The 21,121-nt window shown below is 38.6% G+C and overlaps 3 protein-coding genes across 3 annotated transcripts in view; 1 reads left to right on the top strand and 2 right to left on the bottom strand.

The window, feature by feature from the left end:
* pcnx1 (pecanex 1) overlaps positions 1–4,343 on the bottom strand; it is a gene marked incomplete at its 5' end in the record, with an annotated part of 37,671 nt that extends 33,328 nt beyond the window's left edge. Inside the window, 3 exon segments of the mRNA XM_079262745.1 lie at positions 598–703; positions 2,906–3,120; positions 4,191–4,343. Of these exon segments, the coding sequence (XP_079118871.1) occupies positions 598–703; positions 2,906–3,120; positions 4,191–4,343 (474 nt within the window).
* Positions 4,344–5,664: 1,321 nt separating this feature from the next.
* On the bottom strand, positions 5,665–10,306 carry med6 (mediator complex subunit 6; the record flags this gene model as incomplete). Its single annotated transcript, XM_079261657.1, has 9 exons — positions 5,665–6,675; positions 7,000–7,027; positions 7,135–7,250; positions 7,368–7,476; positions 7,574–7,656; positions 9,247–9,338; positions 9,647–9,806; positions 10,095–10,185; positions 10,298–10,306. 9 exons carry the CDS (start codon positions 10,304–10,306, stop codon positions 6,545–6,547), a joined length of 819 nt encoding a protein of 272 aa, XP_079117783.1. The 3' UTR covers positions 5,665–6,544.
* Positions 10,307–12,081: 1,775 nt separating this feature from the next.
* Positions 12,082–17,768, top strand: ttc9 (tetratricopeptide repeat domain 9; the record flags this gene model as incomplete). The annotated part of the gene is made up of 3 exons (XM_079261656.1): positions 12,082–12,559; positions 12,895–13,077; positions 17,642–17,768. The coding sequence occupies 3 exons, from the start codon at positions 12,082–12,084 to the stop codon at positions 17,737–17,739; spliced, it is 759 nt and encodes a 252-aa protein (XP_079117782.1). The 3' UTR covers positions 17,740–17,768.
* Positions 17,769–21,121: the final 3,353 nt, after the last annotated feature.

Here is a 21,121-nt window from a genome sequence, read left to right as displayed (position 1 = left end):
GGCAGGTCTGTTGCGAACCAGATCATTCCCTTCAATCTGCCATAAAGTGTAGCTGAAAGCAGACTTCTTGCTGTCTGCATTTCCTTTATTTGTTCCATTTTGAGGTTTGTGTTTCTGCAGGATTTTCACACACTCATTCTGCACAAGTAAAATCAATCAATGGACAATCAATGAGCCGGGGCACAATTAGATCGTAATCCTTTCAAATCTAAATAATTGCAATGCATCCATGACTCAGTCTGTAAAGATGAAAAAAAAACAAAAAAACAAAACGTTATTGAGAATCCATAGCTAAACAAGTCCTCTATTTATGCCATGATATGGGATAATGAGATTTCACCTCTTTAATCACATAAAATCCTCCATTTCGGAAAATAAACAAGCCATTTATTTACTTGTGAATTTAGTGATTAACCCAAACTTCCCATTACTGCTAACACATCTTCTCTTAAATCAGCTAATTGCTGATTTTTCTTATTTATATAAATAAACTTAGATGCAACTAATATGTTTCGGATTTCACCCAGTGGTTTGATGATATTCCTTTAGTTAACAGATGCCAGGGAGAGAGGAGAGGTGTCCGAACGCCCCGATTACCTGCTGGTTAGACTCCATCCCAATATAGGAGTTCCGGGAACTGCAGTCCACTGGTGGAGTCTCTTGTCGGATGAAGTCTGCCATCTCGATGCCCCCTCCAGGGTCCCTTTGTAAACACACAAAGACAACCACACACCTGAGCTGTGAGACAATTCACCTTTTTCCAAAAGAGAAAAGTGCAATTAAGCATCCATTTAAGAGCAGTTGTGTGGGTTTATGAGAGCAAAACAGACAAAAAGCATGACTGCAGATTTTCTCCTGGTCTATATTCAGCCCAGACAAGTCTGTTAAACCAGTCGGAATTTAAAAACAACCAACCTGCCAGGGATATATAAATCATTTACACATAACAGATGCCAAAAAAATGTTTCATTGATGGTTTAGAGCAGAAAACAAACACTGTGAGTAATGAACTAAAAACAGGCAGCTTAGAGGGAACGGGGATTGGATAAGAACCAGCGAGGGGGAAATGAGTGGGCGGTGGAGCAAGACACCTTAATCACCATCAGTGCTGCTTGTCTGCTCCACCGTAAAGTCAAACAAGCCAGAATGTTGCTCCAGATGTGTGGGCAAAGCTGTGACTGGAGCTGTCCCTGTGGTCGGGAGCTTTCATTCTTCCTGGTGCCTTTTCTCCGCTCGGCGTCCAGCTAAGCACTCTCTCTGGAATGTGAATATGAGTCACTACCGTGATTCACGGGCAGAAAAAGGCTGAAACTCTGCTGGCTTGTTGCTTCTCAAACAGATCTAAACCTCTCCATTCAAAAAGCAGCAAGAAACCTGCCATGTGGATGACATTCGAGTCAATTTGATTTATCAGGACAGGAGCATTAATCTAAGCCGCATTTCTTTACATATCACCAGGACAGCATGAAATAAGTGCAAATATATAATAAAACAAAGACATATGAAAAGAGTATAAAATTGGTATCAAAACAGCTTGAAAGACAATATTTGGATCAAACAGCTTTATTCTTAAACACAGCCTGAACTCTTCCACAAGCTTTCTTGTCATGTATTTAAAAAGTTGTGAGGAGTAGTTCTCCAGGCTCCGTGAAGGACATATCAAAGCTCTTCTGATGTTGGATCCGTTTTGTTTTATTCTCTGTTAGGATGACCCCACATTGTTTCAATAATGTTCAGGTCCGGACTCTGGGGAGCATTCATCTCTTTAGAAAGCCTGTTGCCACAGACTTTCACTGCAGTTCTTGTGTCATCTGGCACATTTCAGCCTTTTTTCCCCCCATGTTTTCTTTCCATAACAACAGCTACTTGACGACAACTTTTCATTAAGGACATTTCTGATTCAGCAAACAGTAAAATGATCATCTGAACTGCTGGATGCATCTCTGAGCTCTCATGTCAAGTATTTACTGGGTTTTTCTCTCTCTTTTTTAAAAAAAACAAAAAAACAAAACCTTTCAGATACTGTTTATCTCATGTAGTAGGGCTGAACCATTACTTGCTTTTAAATCAAAATGGGAATTTAAAATGTTGCAATTTGCAAAAAAGCAAAGAAGTGTGATACATGTCACATGACGCCTAACCCTGGTAGTTACCACGGTTTAACAAATACACTCATTTCAGGTGGTACTATTTATTGAAACTAGGGAAACCAAACATCTTCCTTTTTAAAGTTAAAATTGTGTCCGATTGGGATTTAAAAATCGTCCAACTTCTATGTTTAAATTGGATTTGTGACCTTTAGAAAGCTTGGAGAACTATTACTCACTTAAACGGTTAAAGAAATAAATAGTAGTCTAAAAAGTATCATTAATACCTGGTGAAATAAATTAACTAAATGTAAAAATACTTGTTAATTGTTCGTAAACTGTCTTGAGAATTCAAATTAAAAATCTTTTCCATTTTTATTTATTCTTTTTTGAATGTCACCCATTCTTTTTCCTATTCCTTTCCAGATTTATTCTTTATCTCAGATCTTTTGATTGACTATCTGTAACAATGTAAATGTGGTCACTTCCCACCTCCTGCTTGCTGTTACAGAAACCTGCGTTACATATCAATGCTAAACTGATAGAATGACCTCAACTTCCTCTGTCATCTCCACATTACATCTCCTTTAAATGACTTAATCTCACTCCCCCGCATACAGTGATGATCCTTCACCATCATTGATCAAGACGTGTGTAGTCCTCCACCCAGTGCATAATACTCCATCACTGCCTCTGCTGAGTACTTCCGCTCCTCCAGTTTCCAGTATCTGTGCATTTTAGTAACAGTCATGGAACATCTTGCCTCTACAGGCTCAGATATCAAATCCACCATTAGGCCAAATGACAAGTCGACTTACCCCGGGCCATTGCTGTCCTCCCGGCGGGTGGCACCTCCATCATTTGCCCCCTCAGTGCCACCTCTGCTACCCTGATTCTCCTTGGCTTGATGCTCCACCACCTCCCCCTCATCCAGGGCGTAGTGGAGGCGATAATTAACCATCTTCAGCAGCAGAAACATGGCAGCAATCACACCACAGTAGATTCCCACGATCACCATAGTCGGCTGCAGGGCCTTGCATTCACAAACAAAAGACAAAGAAAATCATTTTGTTACGGTAGAAGCGACATGGCCTTAAAAATCTGAGTGTGTGTGAAACAGTATAAAGTGTATGAGCTTCAGATTGGACATCCAGCCTCATGTGTGGTCATCATAAACAACAGTACTACTGTATAAACTACAGAGCTGACCAAGACATTTGCACTCCAGGAATAGAAGTGAAATTGCAAACCGATTTGAAACATCAGCTTCGGGTCAGTAAATCATCCATTTACTGACCCGGGATACAGTTACCAGTGTGTATTTCATACATATAATGATCCAAGTTTTATTTCTGCTTCATGTAACCCATCCTGATAAGAAAGTTTGATGCAGCTATTGGACAAACAACTCTTTAATCACATGTCCTTTTGATAAGACACTGGGATCGGTGGTTAATAGCTCCATTTTGGACAGGCTGGTTGGAATATAGAAAAGGAAATACAATCAGAAAACAAATACTAAGCAAAAACACATGAGAAAGAAAGTGATCAAGTCGAAGCCATGTATCTTGGTCTGATGGATGAGCATTTTAACTCTTTCACTGTGTTTTACCCTTGTCAGCTGTCCTCCAGCTGCTAAAATCAGGAACAAGACAAATCACTACGATGGAAGGAAAACAAGCAGATAACAGGAGGGGGAAGGGAAATTAAATTCAGTGATTATAGCTTGCCACAGCGTTATCATCTGTTATTATCCTACTCCAACACTGTGTAAATACTCAATTTTGACAAAAGAGCTTCCAGATCTAATCTAGTTGGTGGACAGCACACATAAATGGAGAGAATTTAAGATTAATCCATTAATTCCATTCAGTAAAGTAATATTAATTTCGTCTATTTTATTTGGGTGAGGAATAATTCACCTATGCTTATAATAATTCGTGACATTTTATTAGTTTAAATACGAACTACATTGTGTCCCTTCTAGATAATAGACCCGAAGCGACCATTAGGAACCTCGAGCAGCTAATATTTATCAACAATAAGGACATATACATTAAATAAATACAATAAAATGGGGTTTAAAAAGGCAAAAGTGCTCACCATGTACAGCGTGAAGGGGAAACATAGCAGAAACAGCCAGATGTAGAGATGTAAAGCGTTGACGAATGTGTTCTGGTCGGGGTCGTAGTACCATCCGCCTGTGACTGAAGCCCAGACCCCCTGCCTGAGGATCTGCAGGGTCTGCGACCCCATGTTGTTTATTCCGCTCCGACTAACGGAACAACCGGGGTGACACGCTGGCTAGTCGTCGTTCAACATGACAAACGGTGCTCTGTTTTCAGACAGTGGCCTGAAAATCCCCTCTGCAGCCATCTTCTCTGTTGCTAGCCGGCCAGCTGGGGCACTGTTTCAGTCCTCCAGCGAGGAGAGACTCCTATCCCACCACGCCCTGCGAGAAAGTTCTTCTTCGTGGGATAGGTCCTCAGCAACCGTGGAAGCACCGTGGGAAAGGAGAGGAAAAAAAAGGGAAAGTAAATACACTTTATTTGAGTTTTGGATTTATTTGTGTTTATTATCTCTTTATACATAACTATATTATATTGAATTATATTAAACGTATGCCATATTTATGGATCAATGGCGAGATTATAAGGGATAAAATTAAATCATGTAATTAGAATATCGGCTCAAATATGACCAAACAGCGACATCATGCGGTTAATTTGTAGTATTACAATATTATTGGACTAAAAACTAATCCAGGACAAAGTTCTTAGTAAATTAAATAGTAAAAAGGATTTGTAAAATATTATAGGTATATCTGTCTCTACGCTCATTTGGGTAACTGTCTGCTTTTACTTGTACCAGAGTTTACATTTGACATAATAATCATGCTTAAACGTTTGTTGGGAAAAACACACACACAAAAAAAACACCTAGAAATACAACATATCTTCAAGAGGGACAATGAAATTAATCTGTGGGAAAAGCTGTTTATTTAATGAGTGTAAACAGTCAAGTGTTCCAATCAAAAGGATGACTAACCGGTTGGAGTTGAATTTTTTTTTTTGCATATATCATGGCTTAAACGGGGGTTTCTCTACAGCCCACACAAATAGTTTCTCATTTGGATTAGAAAACTTAACAAACTATCTATAAAATAATTTTTCTTGGTCAATATGCAGGTAAATAGATTTTGTAGGCTAATAGATGAATAAATTCAAGACTATTGTCACTTGCATAGGAACAGCTGACTTACAAATATATCAGCGAGAAAAGTGTTGCAACTGTTTGCAAGGTCACAGAAGCTCAGGGTGAATTCTCAGTCATCAAAAGGCAACTCTTACATTGGCTGTTAACGTTCAAGAATCCACAACAAAAATAGTGTGCAGTGCATTTGAATATCAGAAGCTCCTCACATCTGCGAGGCAGGATGTGACGATTTGGGGTCATTTCCATTTTTCTTTAAGTAAACTGGTTTCTATTTGTCATTTTAATAACTTGTGAGTTACATATTATGCTTTAGGTCATATGTGTAGAAAGATAACAACTCCAAGAGAATTTAGGAAACAGTCAACTTATTTATTTCTTAAGTAAATTTAGTTGTGACTAGAGTAAAAATAATTTCTCCATAAGTGAACAAGTACAAAGGAACTAGAATTGAGGTTACACACCTCAAACTTCAACTGAGGTACAATAAAAGGGATTTTCAATAGCAGTTCAATGTGAACACAAAGTTTTCTTATAAGCATCAAAATGTAGATGTATATCCAAATTCACTCTACACGCTACCAACCAACATGCAATAAACTTAGGAAATAAATTTCATTCACATTTTAGCCCACTGATGACTAAAACAGGTCATTTTTAGGAGAGAAAACACCACAATGTATGTGAAAAATTCTGTAACCAAAGTAAGAATGAAATAAAAACATTTTAGAGACTCAGACTGTTACCTTTGATCTACTAAACATATCATTGAACTGTTCATTTATTTTATTACAAACCAAAAACATGACAGCAGAGTATTTTTTTCCAGAAGAAGATAAACGTATGTAATTAAAGAAAGAAGATTCCTGCAAAGAGCTTCATACATTTCAGATTAGCTTTTCTAAACAAGTCCGTGTAAGGCAGGTAGATACTGTCCTTTTGACTTTACAACAAAAGTATTGCTGCTAACAGCAATCCAACATGCGAGTGCATCATCAAAAATCCACTTAATCCAACATGAAAAGCCTGCTGACATCAAGCATGTAAAACTACCTGAAATATGCTTAAAGCCTGCCGAGTGTACAAGACTGAAGAAAAGCAGGTGATGCCCTTTGTGCTGGTTCAGCTCAGACCAGTAAGAGTCTGCTGCTGTTGCAGTTTTAAAGAGGAGACAGAAACACTCCATGAGACTAGCAGTTAACGCCAGGTGAGTTTTTGCAGCATTTCTTCATCTTCTCACAGTATTACTGTAGCCTTGCTCTCTTCTCAGGAGGCGGTTTGCTTGGTGGAGCTGGAGCTGAGGATTTGGTGGCTGGCTCTCTCTCCTCTTGTTTTATGGTTTCTGTAGGAGGTTCAGGCTCCTTCTTCACCTCAACTGAAATACAAGTGCATACATTTAGAGGAAAACTCAAAAGATTTGGCCTCTACCTCCCCCATAAAATGATTATCATAAACTAAATTAATGATTAGGTATAGATTTTCATGTAAACTGTATAAAACATTGAATAGAGACTGGTATGTAATTTTAGGATCTATTTTTTTTTGTCTTGTCCAGCATTTAAGCAAGCAGACTGATGCTCTGGATGCTGTGTTCTGCTGAGCAAATTTATTTTGCCAAGGGGAGCTTTTATAGATATAATGATCCCCTTGTATTTCTGGATTTTAGGATCTATAAAGTCCGACTTCCTGAAGATCATACCTGGAATGGGCTTCTCCCCAGGCTTAGGCTGAAAGCACAAACCAAAGAAACTGTCATCCACATTAAATGTTTCTTTATTTAAGCAAAGATGACATGAAAGATAAAATGACTGTGAGAAATCAGTGTGAAATGTACCTGGTAGAATGTTGGTGGAAATTTTGATCGGAGGTCCAAAAGGAGTGTGTCAACACGATGCCTCTGAAACAGGGAACTAGGCTCCTCTTTTTTCTTAGACTTGGGTTTGACTTTTTCTGAAGAAGAAAATAAAAACTTTATCAATCACGTTTAGAAAAGGTTAAAATCTGAAAATTAAAATACAGCGTAACACATTTTCTTTTTGTCCACAGTCCCATCCTTCCGGCACTAACCTCTTTCCTCCTGATCCTTGAAGTGCCACCAGTATCCCTTGGATGGGTGATAGCGGCAATATGAAATGGCCTCATCAAAAGCAGACTGGATGCCATGGACTGCTGAAAGCTACATCAGATATAATTTATTAAAATCAAAACATTTCCACAGCTTTAGGACTCCAAAATGTTGTGTTTATTTATTCATTCATTAATATTTTTTTTACCACTCTCGAGCTGATAACTGTTCCCAAGTCTGGGGCTTGATACACCACTCCAGCTATGATGTAGTAGTCAGCCAAAGGAATCACTAGAGAATAAAAACAGAGATGAGATCTTGAATAAAGCATGACATAGGGCAGGGATCACCAATCCTGGTCCTCGAAGGCCGGTGTCCTGCAGGTTTTCCAAGTGTCCCAGCTGGAACACATCTGATTCAAATCAATGTGTATTTAGCAGACATGAGCAGAGCTTGTCTGAGTCTGAGACAGGAGTTTTCCAGCAGGGTCACTTGGAAAACCTGCAGGACACTGGCCCTCGAAGACAAGGATTGGTGATCCCTGGCATGGGGTATCTTGACATTTTTACATTCAGTAACAACCATGAAAGCAGAATCACAAAAGTCATTTAACATTTTACAAAATCCTCTACATAGAAGATTTTACTTGTTTACTTATTAGAGCTGCACAGAGCTATGGTGGTTAGCAGTACGACCTCACAGTAGGTTGTTGGTTCAAGCCTTGGCTGGGGGAAGGTTCAAACAGGGGCCTTTCTTTCTGGAGTTTGCATGTTCTCCCCATGTATGTCTGTGTTCTCTCAGACTTCCTCCCACCATCCACATGCATGTTAGGTTAATTGGTTAGTCTAAATTCTCCCAAGGGTTGAATGTGACCGTGAACAAGTGTTTGTCTCTGTGTTGGCCCTGCGATGGACTGGTGGTCTGTTTAGGGTGTACCCTGCCCGTTGCCATGCTAAGTGCTCAGATAGGTTCCAGCTTCCCTGCGATCCTGAACTGAGTGAATGTTGCTCATAGGACATAACAATAATAAATAACAATGGTGACACCAGTGGTAATAATAATAATAATAACAATAACAATAATAATAATAATAACTCACTATGGAGAGCAGGGCATTTGCTGCTCTGTTCCCCAGCTCTGGAACTCGCTACCCCTGACCTCCGCAACACCGATTCACTCACAGACTTCAAATCCAGACTCAAAACTCATCTGTTTAGACAAGCTTACTCACTTCACCCATAATGGCACTGTCTTTTAATGTCTTTTCATGTATGTTTTAGTGCTTGTTGTTTTCAACTTGTTTTAATGCAATTTTATCATGTGTGATGTAAGGCAACTTTGAGTGTCTAGAAAGGCGCCCAACAAATAAAATGTATTATTAATATAATGGTGACACCAGTGGTAAGCATAATAATTAATGATGACAGTTCATAAGCCTGTGTTTTGGTGAATTGTCATGAATACACAAAATATACCCTAATAAGACATTTTTTTCAATACCAATAACATCACTAGCTCCGATTTCTATCTCCATAACATAATTCGGCTCCACCCTTTCCTCTATCCCCCGTTCAGTGCCGTACCCGTTGATACCCTCATCACTTCTTGTATTTATTGTTGTAACTTTGTAATTTGGTCTTCCTCCAAAAGTTCATGATTCATCCTCCCTGTATTCACCACTGTATAAATTAGATTTTTTTTTTCATCCAAAATTTTACTTTTAAATAAATAAATATTATGCAGAATACATTTAAGGCCATTCATCATCTCAAATAAAATATGCTATTGTTATTATTAATATAACATCCTGTTAAATGACTACACAATAAGTCAATGTTTAATTATTCGGTAAAAATGTTTTTCCAGCGTTGTACTACTCACCTTGTGTTGGTGATTGCCTCTGTTGTTTACGAATTATATAAAGAATTGGTTCCTGAGCATGAAGAAGAATATACTCCACTCCCACCATTTGACTGAAATACAACAGTAGCAAATGTCAAACGACAAAAAAATGTGTAACCATATAGAAGAAAACTGTGTAATTCTGACCTAAAAAAAACAAACTAATATTAAATGAATAAATAATATTGTGTGAATAAATTAATAATAAACCAGCTGGTTTAAAACGTATTCATCTTTATGTAACTTTGATGGAAACTACTTTTTAAAGCTGAAACTTTCTGCTTCAATCATTCACTGTATTTAATAATTCATTCATCTTCATTGATTTTATGTTTGCTGCCAAATAAAAATCAAACTGAGCTGTGTATAATAGATTTACTTGAGATGTTCCAGACTGAGCCGCTGCATTTTCACGACTTCATTGTTGCAGGTTCGGTCGTAGAAAGGGTTGCTCCTCTCAGAGAAGTAGTCCAGCACATTTCCAGGGTTAAGAATAGGCACCCAGCCGCTGTCTACCCAGGATATCCACAGGAGGTTGTCTGAAAATTAAAAGAACCGCAACATTTACTGATGAGCTGATGACATTATAAGTAGGGATAAACAAACAGCTAAATTAGCTGATGCGCTAATCAAAGCTATGTTGCTAACGTTAGCTTCGATCGGCAATATAAACATTTGAAACTAGCAAAGAGCAAATGGAGAAACAAGCTGTATTTTAGGATTTCAGAAATAATTAGATAAAGTTTAGCCACAATTAAAGTTCGCTGCTGATGAAAAATGTAGCGATAATAACTTCCTAAATAACAAAAGAAAGGAGAATCGCAAACCTCTGAAATCCACCGACGCCATGATGTAAACAAATTGTCCTTCAAAGATGACGTACCCGCTGTCTGCCAGGTCGTAGCTTGATGACGTAGCCTAAAAAACAACCAGGGTACTGCATGAATTAGGCACTTATCCTTATTTATTGAAAATGTTCTGTTTTTTTTTTGTTTTTGTTTTTTTTAAGTTTATATGGATTAAATCCTACCTTTTGCATTTCTTTATCTTGCTTATTTTCTATCCATTGTTCCTTCACTTGACATTGTTTATTGTGAGCTGTTCTACTCAGCAAAGAGCTTTGATGTGATTCTGAAATGTTAAATTTGGCTTATTGTTTGCACATTGAAAATTTAAATAAAATATTAAAAAAAAAAGAAATTGAGCGCTTTTAGACAATTGGTCTTATTTTGGCTTCTAAAACATATTGTCTTTCAAATCAAATACAAAAAGATAACATAGCCTTTAGCTTATATTTTTTTATTGTATCAGTATAGTCTGACATATTTGTAGTTCTGTTATATTTAAACAAAGTTTAGAAAATATTATATGTCCACATGTAATCATAAAATTACGTAAAACTTCAAAGTGCCACTGCTGCTACACATTAGGTGTCCATATGTGAGGGTTGTTTTTTTTTTAGACTAATTCACTAATATTTATCCGTCTTTTTGGGAGCTGTGGTGCTTGTTTACTTCTAGATACCACCTTTAAAATTTATATCCTGTTGAAATGAGCTTGATCCTGCAGAAAAGTACTAAATCAATACAAAGTCATATTTTTATGCTTGGTCGGCATCACTTTTTCCAGACATCTCCAATACTATGTCCAGCTCAAGACAGAATTTCAGAATGGTAGATAAACCCAGTGTTTTTGAAAAAAATCTCCAGTTAAACCAACAACTCTTGTTTAAGAGTAAAGCAGTCCGCGACGCTCATTCTCTTCATCACATAGACTTATTGTACCGATATTCATCTGAATGAAGGTTTGAATGACATCATGGTCTGTCCTCTCACAAAAAACTGTCATGAGCAAGCCCGGATTATCCAATGGATATTATGGGCACAGGCTCAGGGGCCCACGCCCACTTTGGGCCCCTGTGGGTCTATGTGGGGTTCATGTGGGGCAAGCACTAGTAGTTTGGACATGAAACAAAATGTACATAAAAGCCAGATAGTTACACCACAGTGTCTAGTGTCTTGCTCACTGAGAGATGTTAGAAATGTCGATTCACAGTGTTATCATTCACAAATTTCAAAATGTTATGGTGGGGAGAGGGGCCCCTGGAACACCCTGGGCCCAGGGGCCTGTGCATTTTATTCCGGCCCTGGTCATGTGTACGTTGTTTTCAGCGTCATTGCAGCAAGGACGAGGCTGCTTGGGCGAGATGAGGGCTGGATGATCTTTATCTGATTCATCCGACTAGAAATGACTGCATTCCTCCAGAATGAGATAAGAGTGACTGACAGATATATAGCAAAGATGGGATTGTAACCTATTCATTGCCAGGAGTTTTAACGTTTTACTAGCCATATTTAATTTGAACTGAAATATAAAAACAACTAAAACAAAATGAAAACAAAGTGACTGAAAAGAATTTGAAGCAGTCTTTTTTTTTTTTTTTTTTTATTTGGGGAGGGGGGTGGTGTGTGTAAGAAAAAAGCACTGATTTGTGATTGTAATTTCTCCTGTGATTTCCTGCAGACGTGTGGTGAAATTAAATATATTGCTAAAATGAAACCTTCTCTTTTTGGACTAGTAGGACCACTGGTCCTCTGCTTATTGACCAATCAGCTCTTCAGAGCGGAAAACACGAGATGCGGACAACGGAGGAGCGCGCAACGCGCAGGGTTGCGCTGCGCACAGAGAGGACGTAGCTGCTGCACTGGCAAGGCGGAGGCGCGACAACAGCCGCGAGGATGCAGTGAAAGTCGCAATTTTCCCAGCTAAAATACAGCCGGGCATTAGGGCAGCTACAATAAAATAACATCGAAGATGAGTGTGATAAAAACAGGACAGGAAGAGAAGGTGGAGAGCGGCAAAGGCAGCCTCACCGACAGCGGCGGCGGCTCCCCGAGGCTCCAGCAGTGCGCTCAGCCCCCCAACAGCAGCAGCAGCAGTCGGACCAAAGAGAGCAGATATCAACAGCAGCTCCAACAGCACAGGCATCATGGTGGGTCGATGCTGAAACAACCATCCTGCAACGAGCCAGCTGACGTCGTGAGGCGGGCGCTGGACTTCAAGAGCCAGGGTACCCAGTGCTACAAGGATAAGAAGTACCGAGAGGCGATTGGCAAGTACCACCGCGCTCTGCTGGAGATCAAGGGGCTGTGCAGGGTGCTGGGGGACCCGGACACCACCTCCAAGTCCCCATGCCCCCTACTGCCGACCATCAGCAAGTCCAGCAAGCTGACAGATGAGCAGAAGGGGGCGATGGAGAAAGCGGAGCTGGAGTGTTACAACAGCTTAGCAGGTAAGAGACCTTCCTCTCTCACACAGATGAGCACTTAATCTGATATGTTTTTTTTAATTTTTTTATTTTATTTTATTTTTTTTATTTAAATGAGGATATTTGCAAACCCTAGAGCACATGAATGATTCATAACGAGTGTGAGTCATGCTTAAGCTCACCCCCACTCCTTTTATTTTCTCTTTATGTTAATGCCTCATTTACTCAATCCACTTGCTAAATGAGCTATGTCATTCACTGTAACGCATTAACAAAAGACCCCGCAGTGTATTTTATGCCTTTCAGCTCGAACATTAGAACTTGGGTGGCCTGATCAGCTTTTTCTTTCCCCATTCTAGCATGCCTTTTGCAAATGGAGCTGGTGAACTACGAGCGAGTGAAGGAATATTGCCTGAAAGTTCTTCACAAAGAAGGAAAGAACTTCAAAGCTCTCTACCGATCTGGAGTGGCATACTACCATCTGGGAGACTTTCAGAAGGCTCTCTACTACCTGAATGAGTCACACAAACAGGAGCCGTCAGGTCAGAACTACCCCTATCAGTGCTTATTCCCTTCCATGGAAAAAGTATCCAAGACCAAGAGTTGAAATTGCAGGCTTTTAGCTGTTTTCTGTAAAGGACCAAATTATGGCTGTTTGTGCAGCACTTTAAAGCCCCATGAAGGATTAATGAAACAATGAGTGGATTCACTTGTTGAAAAGACGCTGAATCACTTAGGATCTAAATGGTGAAATGAGTTCTAATACTATCTCGTGTAGGTGCCTGAACACATCATACTAGGTTCAACAACAGGTAGAGTCTTGCAAAAATGTTTTCCATGAAGACAGCAGGAAAGAGGTCGACTGCAGTATACAGTATATTGCTGGGGAGCTTATGAGGGGATTGGAAGTTTTGCCATGACTATAGGTGTAAAACACAGAGGACTACTGCAGGATAGGAAGGGAACAACATGCTGAAATCTCTGTTTAACATTGAGTGTAGACTAGGCCTATTGCAATAAGCAATAAGTCAATTAATCGCACAATAAGTAAAAATGTACAATAAGACAATAAGTTTGCTGGACGCAATAATTTTAAATTGTGTTTCTTTTCTCGAGTGCCACATTTGTTTTAGGACAATATTAACTAAACACTACACTTTTCCCAACTGGGAAAAAAGATCTTAACAAACAGGCTAGCTCCATCTTCCTGACAGTCCACGATCACGATGTTTAACCAACAGATTAGATACAAACAGGACAGTTCAACATGGTGTGCACTCAGACAGCGTGGTTGGTAAAGCCACGCTGCCCTTTAATATTGTTAAAAAGGCAACATTTTGAAAAATGTTGCCAACATTTCCCAGCCAGTATGAATCGCCTGGATGAACATACATGTTACAAACGGCAATTCCACAACTTTACAATAACATGAAAAATGACATACTGAAGACGTTTTAAGACATTCAGTTTTACCATTTCACCTCTGGTCAAGTCCAAACATGTCCCCTTATATATGAGCTGACCATAGACTATGTAACTGTGTTACACAGTGTTTGTAGACCATATGTACCAGATAAACTTGTTGCCAAGCCCGCAGGAGAAACCCTGAAACCCTGGTTTAGCAGATGGGTAACTGGATGAGCATAAACTAGTCCGCACATCGAGCTAAATGCTCTTTAGAAATTAAAGTATGTTGATCTTTGAAAGGACACACTTGCATTATTATGGCTTTACTATTATTCAGGTTGAAAATGGTGACAAGAATAATCATTTATTCACAACAATAATCATTTAGCGCAGTATTATCGTCTATCGCAATAATTTCTGAGACAATTAATCGCATGGCAAAATTTGTTACCGTGACAGAACTAGTGTAGATAGGATTATGTAAAATTCTTCTGCCTCAACATCTGCAGAGTTAAACGCAGCGCCATGTCTCCTTGTTAGTGCTGCCTCAGATCTTTAAAATACTTTTGCTCTGATGAGCACACACAGAGTGGCAGATGGCCACTCTGTGTGGTTATCCTGGAGGTTTCTTTCTGTTAGAGAGGTTTACTTCTTGGTGCTTCCCGAGAGAGCATCACTGGGTTGGCCTTTATAATATTAACAGTTCTGACCTTTTTTTGAAAATTGTCCTGAAATGATTTATAATTTGGTGCTATTTATAGTACTGTAGCAAAAATCACAAGCCACCCCTCATTTCTTTATATTTTGCTCCCTAGCAGCAAAACTCTTGCCATCTATTGCGCAATAGTTTGTCTTTCCAAAGGTCTGTCAGAGTATTTTATTTTGCACGTTGGGTGAATTTTCAAGGACTTGTAAAAGATCAAGCCACCTAATCCTGACCGATAAATCATTTGAGCATTAAAAAAAAGACATTCAGCTTACCATGTGAGTGGGATGAACCAGTGTTTTAGTGATAACCTAGCAATAAGCTGAAGTTAATTTGTATCTTTTGTCACTTTGATATTAGCAGCCTCTCAAAAAACACAATTATTTTAAATTTCTTTGCACAGGCAAAAAATTAAAAACATCACATAGTTTGACAGGCAAAAAAAATAACATATTCATCCTGTAAGATGATTATTTGAGCACCTACATAAGTTAAAAGCAATACCATATATCAATACATTAAAAAAAAAAACTCTTATAAAGCTCTAGTTTTAGATGCAGTTTGAAAAAGGGATGTATTAGATTGGGATTTCAAATTTGACTGGAATGATGTATGGAATATAATTTTATCCTCTAGGAACCCAGATCATCAGTTTGTTCATTATCAATTTGTGCATAGAACTTTTTTGACACTCTGTAAACTTTATATAATGAAGGTTCTGGATAATCCGTCTTGTACATTTTGCTCACAGAGGAAACCTGAGACTTTCTTGCATATGATCTGGGAACGTCAACCAGTTGCCAAGTTTCGGAGAGAGGTTGCAACAGCATTACCTTTGATAATAGAAAAATATATTCCAATAAACCCTCAAATTCATTCATTCATTTTCCGAACCGCTTATTCCAATTCGCGGGGAAGCTGGAGCCTATCCCAGCCGGCTTTGGGCGACAGGCAGGGTACACCCTGGACAGCTCGCCAGTCCATCGCAGGGCCACACAGAGAGACGAACAACCACACTCACACTCACTCCTAGGGGCAATTTAGAGTGACCAATTAACCTATCATGCATGTCTTTGGATGGTGGGAGGAAGCCGGAGTACCCGGAGAGAACCCATGCATACACGGGGAGAACATGTAAACTCCACACAGAAAGGCCACTGACCAAACCAGCCAAGGATTGAACCAGTGACCTTCTTGCTGTGAGGCCACAGTGCTAACCACTGCGCCACTGTGCAGCCCCTAAACCCTCAAATGTTTATTCTAAATAATTTATCAACAATAAATATATCACACTGGGAAAAATAATATTATTAGTAGGTTTAAGGGCAGCATATTAAAAAAAAAAACCAAACAGTGAGATGGAAATCACCTAACTCCATTATTATCTTATTTGGAAATATCTACAGCATGGATCCATAATGCCAAACAACTAAATATCTTATTCTGGTACAAGACAGCAGATCAAATTAAAATCAGACTTCAAAGTTTAAGGATGCTGCATTTTTCTGCACAAACCCTTAATAATATAATAAATGAATTATATCTGATGCTCTATATATTGATAGTTATTATGTTTTGCTTTATGCTAGAGTATTAAGCTATGTGGGATGGGAAGGGAGGGGTTGGAAGTTTGTGCATTGTGTATGCATAACAGGAAAAAAATGCAAATAAAACATTTGATCACAAAAAAAAAACTAAGATGATTCAGAAAGAGCTACAGTGTGGAAACTTGGCATATTTCTACCTACATGGTGCAGTGAATCATTTGAGAATTTGAGGAAACTGGGCAAGTACAAGGCAAAAGAAGCAGTGTCAGACCTAAAAAATAACTTTCTACAGCATGAAAGATAAGAAAATTCCTTAAATTATATCAACCTAATCAAATCTGAATTTATTTAGTGCAAAGTGCTTTACATCATTAAAATCAGTGACTAAATATGAAATTAGAAAGAAGTGATCTCATCCCCAAGCATATAACCTAACCAAATAAAAAAAAAACCTACAACTAATCCTCATCTCTCACAAACTCATACAAATTAAGATAAGGACCCAAACGCAGAGACTACAGGCAGGGATGCAGGACCAACACAGTTTAATGCAGATCAGTTCAAACTCAAGAACCAAACACGACGAACCAGCAAGCGGAATTGAAACAACGGACTACAAATACCTGGAAACCAAACAAGAAACAGGTGGAGTGAATGAACCGAACGGAATCAGGTGAAAACTGTGAACAGAAGCGAAGGCCTCAGAGGAAACAAGGAGACTGAACAGGAACAAACTACAAAACAAAAACAGGAAACCAAAACTGAGAAAGCTTCAAAGACACATCATTACAAGAGCAGAGAAAACTAAATCAATAGATGGTGTTTAAAATAAGCAGCAAGCGCACAAATAAGAGATACATCTGCAGCCTCTCCAGAGATGGTCCTTAAAGAATCACGCTACAGGGCTAAAGGGGGAAGAGGTTGATGAGCTGGACTGAACATCAGTGGTGACGGCTCGGGTGGATTGATGAATCCTCTCCAGAATCCAGACTGCATGGCTGAAACAGGGATCATCTCGATAGATTATGGAACAAGAAGCAGGAAACACCTAAAGACGAACTGTGGAAAGTCCTTTCAGCAGCATGGAGGACGATTCCTGAAGACTACATAAAGAAGTAGCAAGAAACTCATGGAAAAGGGTTCAAGCTCCAGACTGTTGAACTATAAACTCTGATTTTTGGCTTATCTGCTTTAAAATTCCATTGTTTGCACATTTCACTAAATCTCTGTACACCATTACGTTTTCCTCAAAATAATGAGAGAGGAGACGTTTGCATGGTGCAGTAAGAACAACAGCTCTGTATGGAACAACATGGAGGTACTCAGCGTTGGTGTTTTACTTTCCTTTATTTTAGTTTAAATGGAAAAGAAAAAAAAGACATATTGATGCACCGTTTCCCGACTGAGCAGAAAATAAAAGACCCTTTTCCTGCCTTTGTTTTCCAGACACCAACGTCATCCGCTACATCCAGCTAACAGAGATGAAGATTCGCCGCAACGCCCAGAGGGAAAAGAAAGAGGCGACACAAGCACTCACTGCCTGATGGCCTGTCCCAGATTTCATTACGGCCCAGACCTGAAACACCACAAGTCCCAGGTCTCGGTTTGAACCCATGTTTGTTTGCATTTGCGTTTTACAGCGTTTTACGGTTGCCAGTTATGTGATTGAACTTTGTTGTGTGCTTGGAGTGTTTTTCATTTTAGATTTTAAAAAAAACAGAAAAAAAAGCACCAAATATTTTTAATCCTTCCTCAAACTGCAAAACGTATCAAGTGTGAGTCCATCTGGAGTGTGTTTTAACCATTCCAAAGTGATGCACTGCCAGTAAAAACATTGCACATACAGGCCAACACTTGTGATAGACATGGGAGCAACGAGGTCCAGCATGTCTGCAGGCGAGCGTCGCTGTAAATTAGCACCTGCCTTCGCACAAGCCGTGTTTTAAATGCCTTGGAATAAGTGAGTAACAACCACCTACACTTTCGTCACCTTAACGCTCATTTTGAAAGCGCTATGAAAGTCACTTTTCTTTTTTTTTTTTATACTCTTGATCATATCTGTACTAAAGGTGCTTTCTGTAAGTGGGTTTCTAACACAAAACACGAGCACACGAAGAGCACATGGTTGCAAAGAGCAGTACGAGCTAACAAGACATATCACAAAATGTAAATAGGCTACTTTATAAAACCACATCAAAATATAAAGTAAAGGGAAGCCGTTTGTGTTTATTAATGCCAAAACAAAGCACTTCATTGACATTTACTGTATCTGCAAATATTTTATGTGTATAGTAAAGGTGTAATAAACGTGTTGGTTGAAATCTTTCTGGTGGTGCTGCTGATTTCCCTTCAGTTCTTCTTGTTTTTCCTCATAAGCAAAAGGAGATAAGCGGAGAAAAAGTAATGAAAATGCAGAGAAACAAACAAACAAATGAAGCAAAGCTGATGGAAATGCCACGATGAAGCTTCTTCAGTACTGAGCAGGTCCATCCGTCCATCCGTTTTCTGCCGTTTATCTGGGGTTGGGTCGGGATGGGCCTTTGGATTGGATTTTCCAGACTTGCTGTTATGACACAGATCATCCTACTAAGATGATATTTAACATCAGAGAAATACCCTGATCAGACAAAACATAAGCACATGCTTCATGTGGAAGATCAGAGCCTCCTTTAACACACTTCTATACCCAGGACCTCCTACAGTTGTTCAAATGGAGTTTGGAAAATATGAACTTGTCGTGCTCCTCAAAGCGTCACTAAACCATTTCTGCAGGCATCATCACTCTGAAAGAGACCACAAGGAATACCATTTCCATGAAGGGGTGTCAATAGGTTTTTGCTACAAGTAAAAGTAGCAGTAAAAAAATGAGTTTCCCAGCATTACATCACATTTACCCTCTCCCCATTGCATCACAGAGGACTCAGCCAGCTGCCATCCACATGAGGTGAAATAAAACTTACAGTTACCTCTTGTTCTACTCCTTGTTCGCACAAATAGCTTATCAACCAATCATGCGGCAGTAACTTGATGCATTTAGCAATTTGGAGATTTTCAAACTCGCTTTCAAACTGGGGAATAAAGGGAGTTTTAATGTGGAATGCTATTTCAGACATCTGCTGATAGAGCTGCTGGGATTTTCCCACACAGCCATCTCTGGGACTTTTAGAAGAATGATCTAAGAAGGGAAAATATCTGATGAGCGGCAGTGTGAATGAAAACGTCTTGTTGATGTCAGAGGAGAATGAGCAGACTGGTTGGAGATGATAGGAAGGCAACAGTAACTAAAACAACCACTGGTTCCAGCCTGCCTTGAAGCAGATGGTCTACAGCAGCAGAAGACTGCATCAGGTGTCGCTTCTGGCAGCTAGAACAGGAAACGGAGGCTGCAATTAACACAGACTCATCAAAACGGGACAATACAAGATGGAAAACTGTTTCCTGGTCTGATGAGCGAGTCTCCATTTCAGCTCTGACAGTGACTGATCATGTTTATCCTGTTATGACCACAGTCTGCCCGTCTTCTCATGCTAATTTCTGCTTAGTAACTTCTAGCAGACTGCTGAAACTGAAACTACATATAAAATTACTTTTATTCAATGCAGCGGTAACACTCACCTGGAATTATGTGTGCGATCACCCAAAGATGCACAAGTTAAAAGACAAAACCCCCAAAAATGTCAAATAAGCAGTTTTTTCTCCCCACAATTTTACTCAAATTAGTGTTTCAGTGCAAATACAAGTCAGTTAATAACAGTATTATTCTCACCCCAAACAACATCCATTCACAACAGTAAGTTCAGCTTATTTGTGGTGAGATTTCAAACAGACAAGAAGACCTTAAGCAACGTTCCAACTAGCACCTGTAGCTGAAATACAGTTTATGATGAGCATGTTCACATTCTGCACCGGCCTCAGAGGAACAAAAGCATTCACATTTACATTGAGATGATGTCGCGCTCAGGACGAAGGGAGATCAAATATTAGAGGTCACTCAACATTTGACAAGATGAGACGGGCATTAAGACATGAAGTTGGAATTTGTTTGTTGTGATCATTGTCAAATTAATGTTGTCGCTCTTCTTTTGTAACTCAGTGGGTTGAACAGACATCCGGTAAGATTTTATTCTTGGCAGAAGCAGAGTAGATTCTACACTAATAATCTCCCAATTGTTTAAATACAATTAAAGAACTAAAAAAAAAAAAAAAAAAAAAAAAAAAAAAAATTAAATAAAAAAAAAATTTTTTTTTTTAAAAACAGCTAAATGAACTATATTGACACATTAATTAGATATCAAACAGTAAAATATATTTAATGCATTTTAAATAATTATTTTATATTTATAACATTAATGTATCAAATAAATACATGCTTGGCTGTTTTTAATATCAAATGAACTTTTCATCAGTTCAAATATATTAACAAGTGAGATATTAAATACAGTACAAAATATCTATTTAATGTACTGATGTAAATGCATTTATTTTTAGTTATTATATGAATGGAATAAATAGATAAATAAATGTTTTTAGCTGTTTTGCTATCTAATAATGTATCAATATATTTTTTAAACGAATTATTCCCTTTTTTTCCGAATTTAAATAAAAAAAGAGTTAAACTGACTTGTTCAGAGTAAAGGAAAGCTTTTAACTCTATATTTTACTCATTTAAAACATTAAACCAATGTCATTAACAGAATCCGTCATCAGGACTTCTTGTTTGTATCCTGGTTGAATTTTGAAGAAATTCTGAGATCCAAAACAAACAAACAAACAAATGCAGAGAAGGAAATTTTTGAATGTTTTGTGCAAAAGCTGACACCTAAAAAAAAAAACCCCATTCTTTAAGAGCATTTACAAGTGTAAAAAAAAAAAACCAAGGCAATTACAATGAGTCAGAGTTATTATAAAAAAAAATAAAGGTATCAG

This window comes from Telmatherina bonti (genome assembly GCF_933228915.1).
Source record: "Telmatherina bonti genome assembly, chromosome: 22".
NCBI classification, from domain to species: domain Eukaryota; kingdom Metazoa; phylum Chordata; class Actinopteri; order Atheriniformes; family Telmatherinidae; genus Telmatherina; species Telmatherina bonti.
The sequence above is the reverse complement of the archived record's forward strand: the minus strand, read 5'-3'. Positions and strand labels throughout refer to the sequence as shown.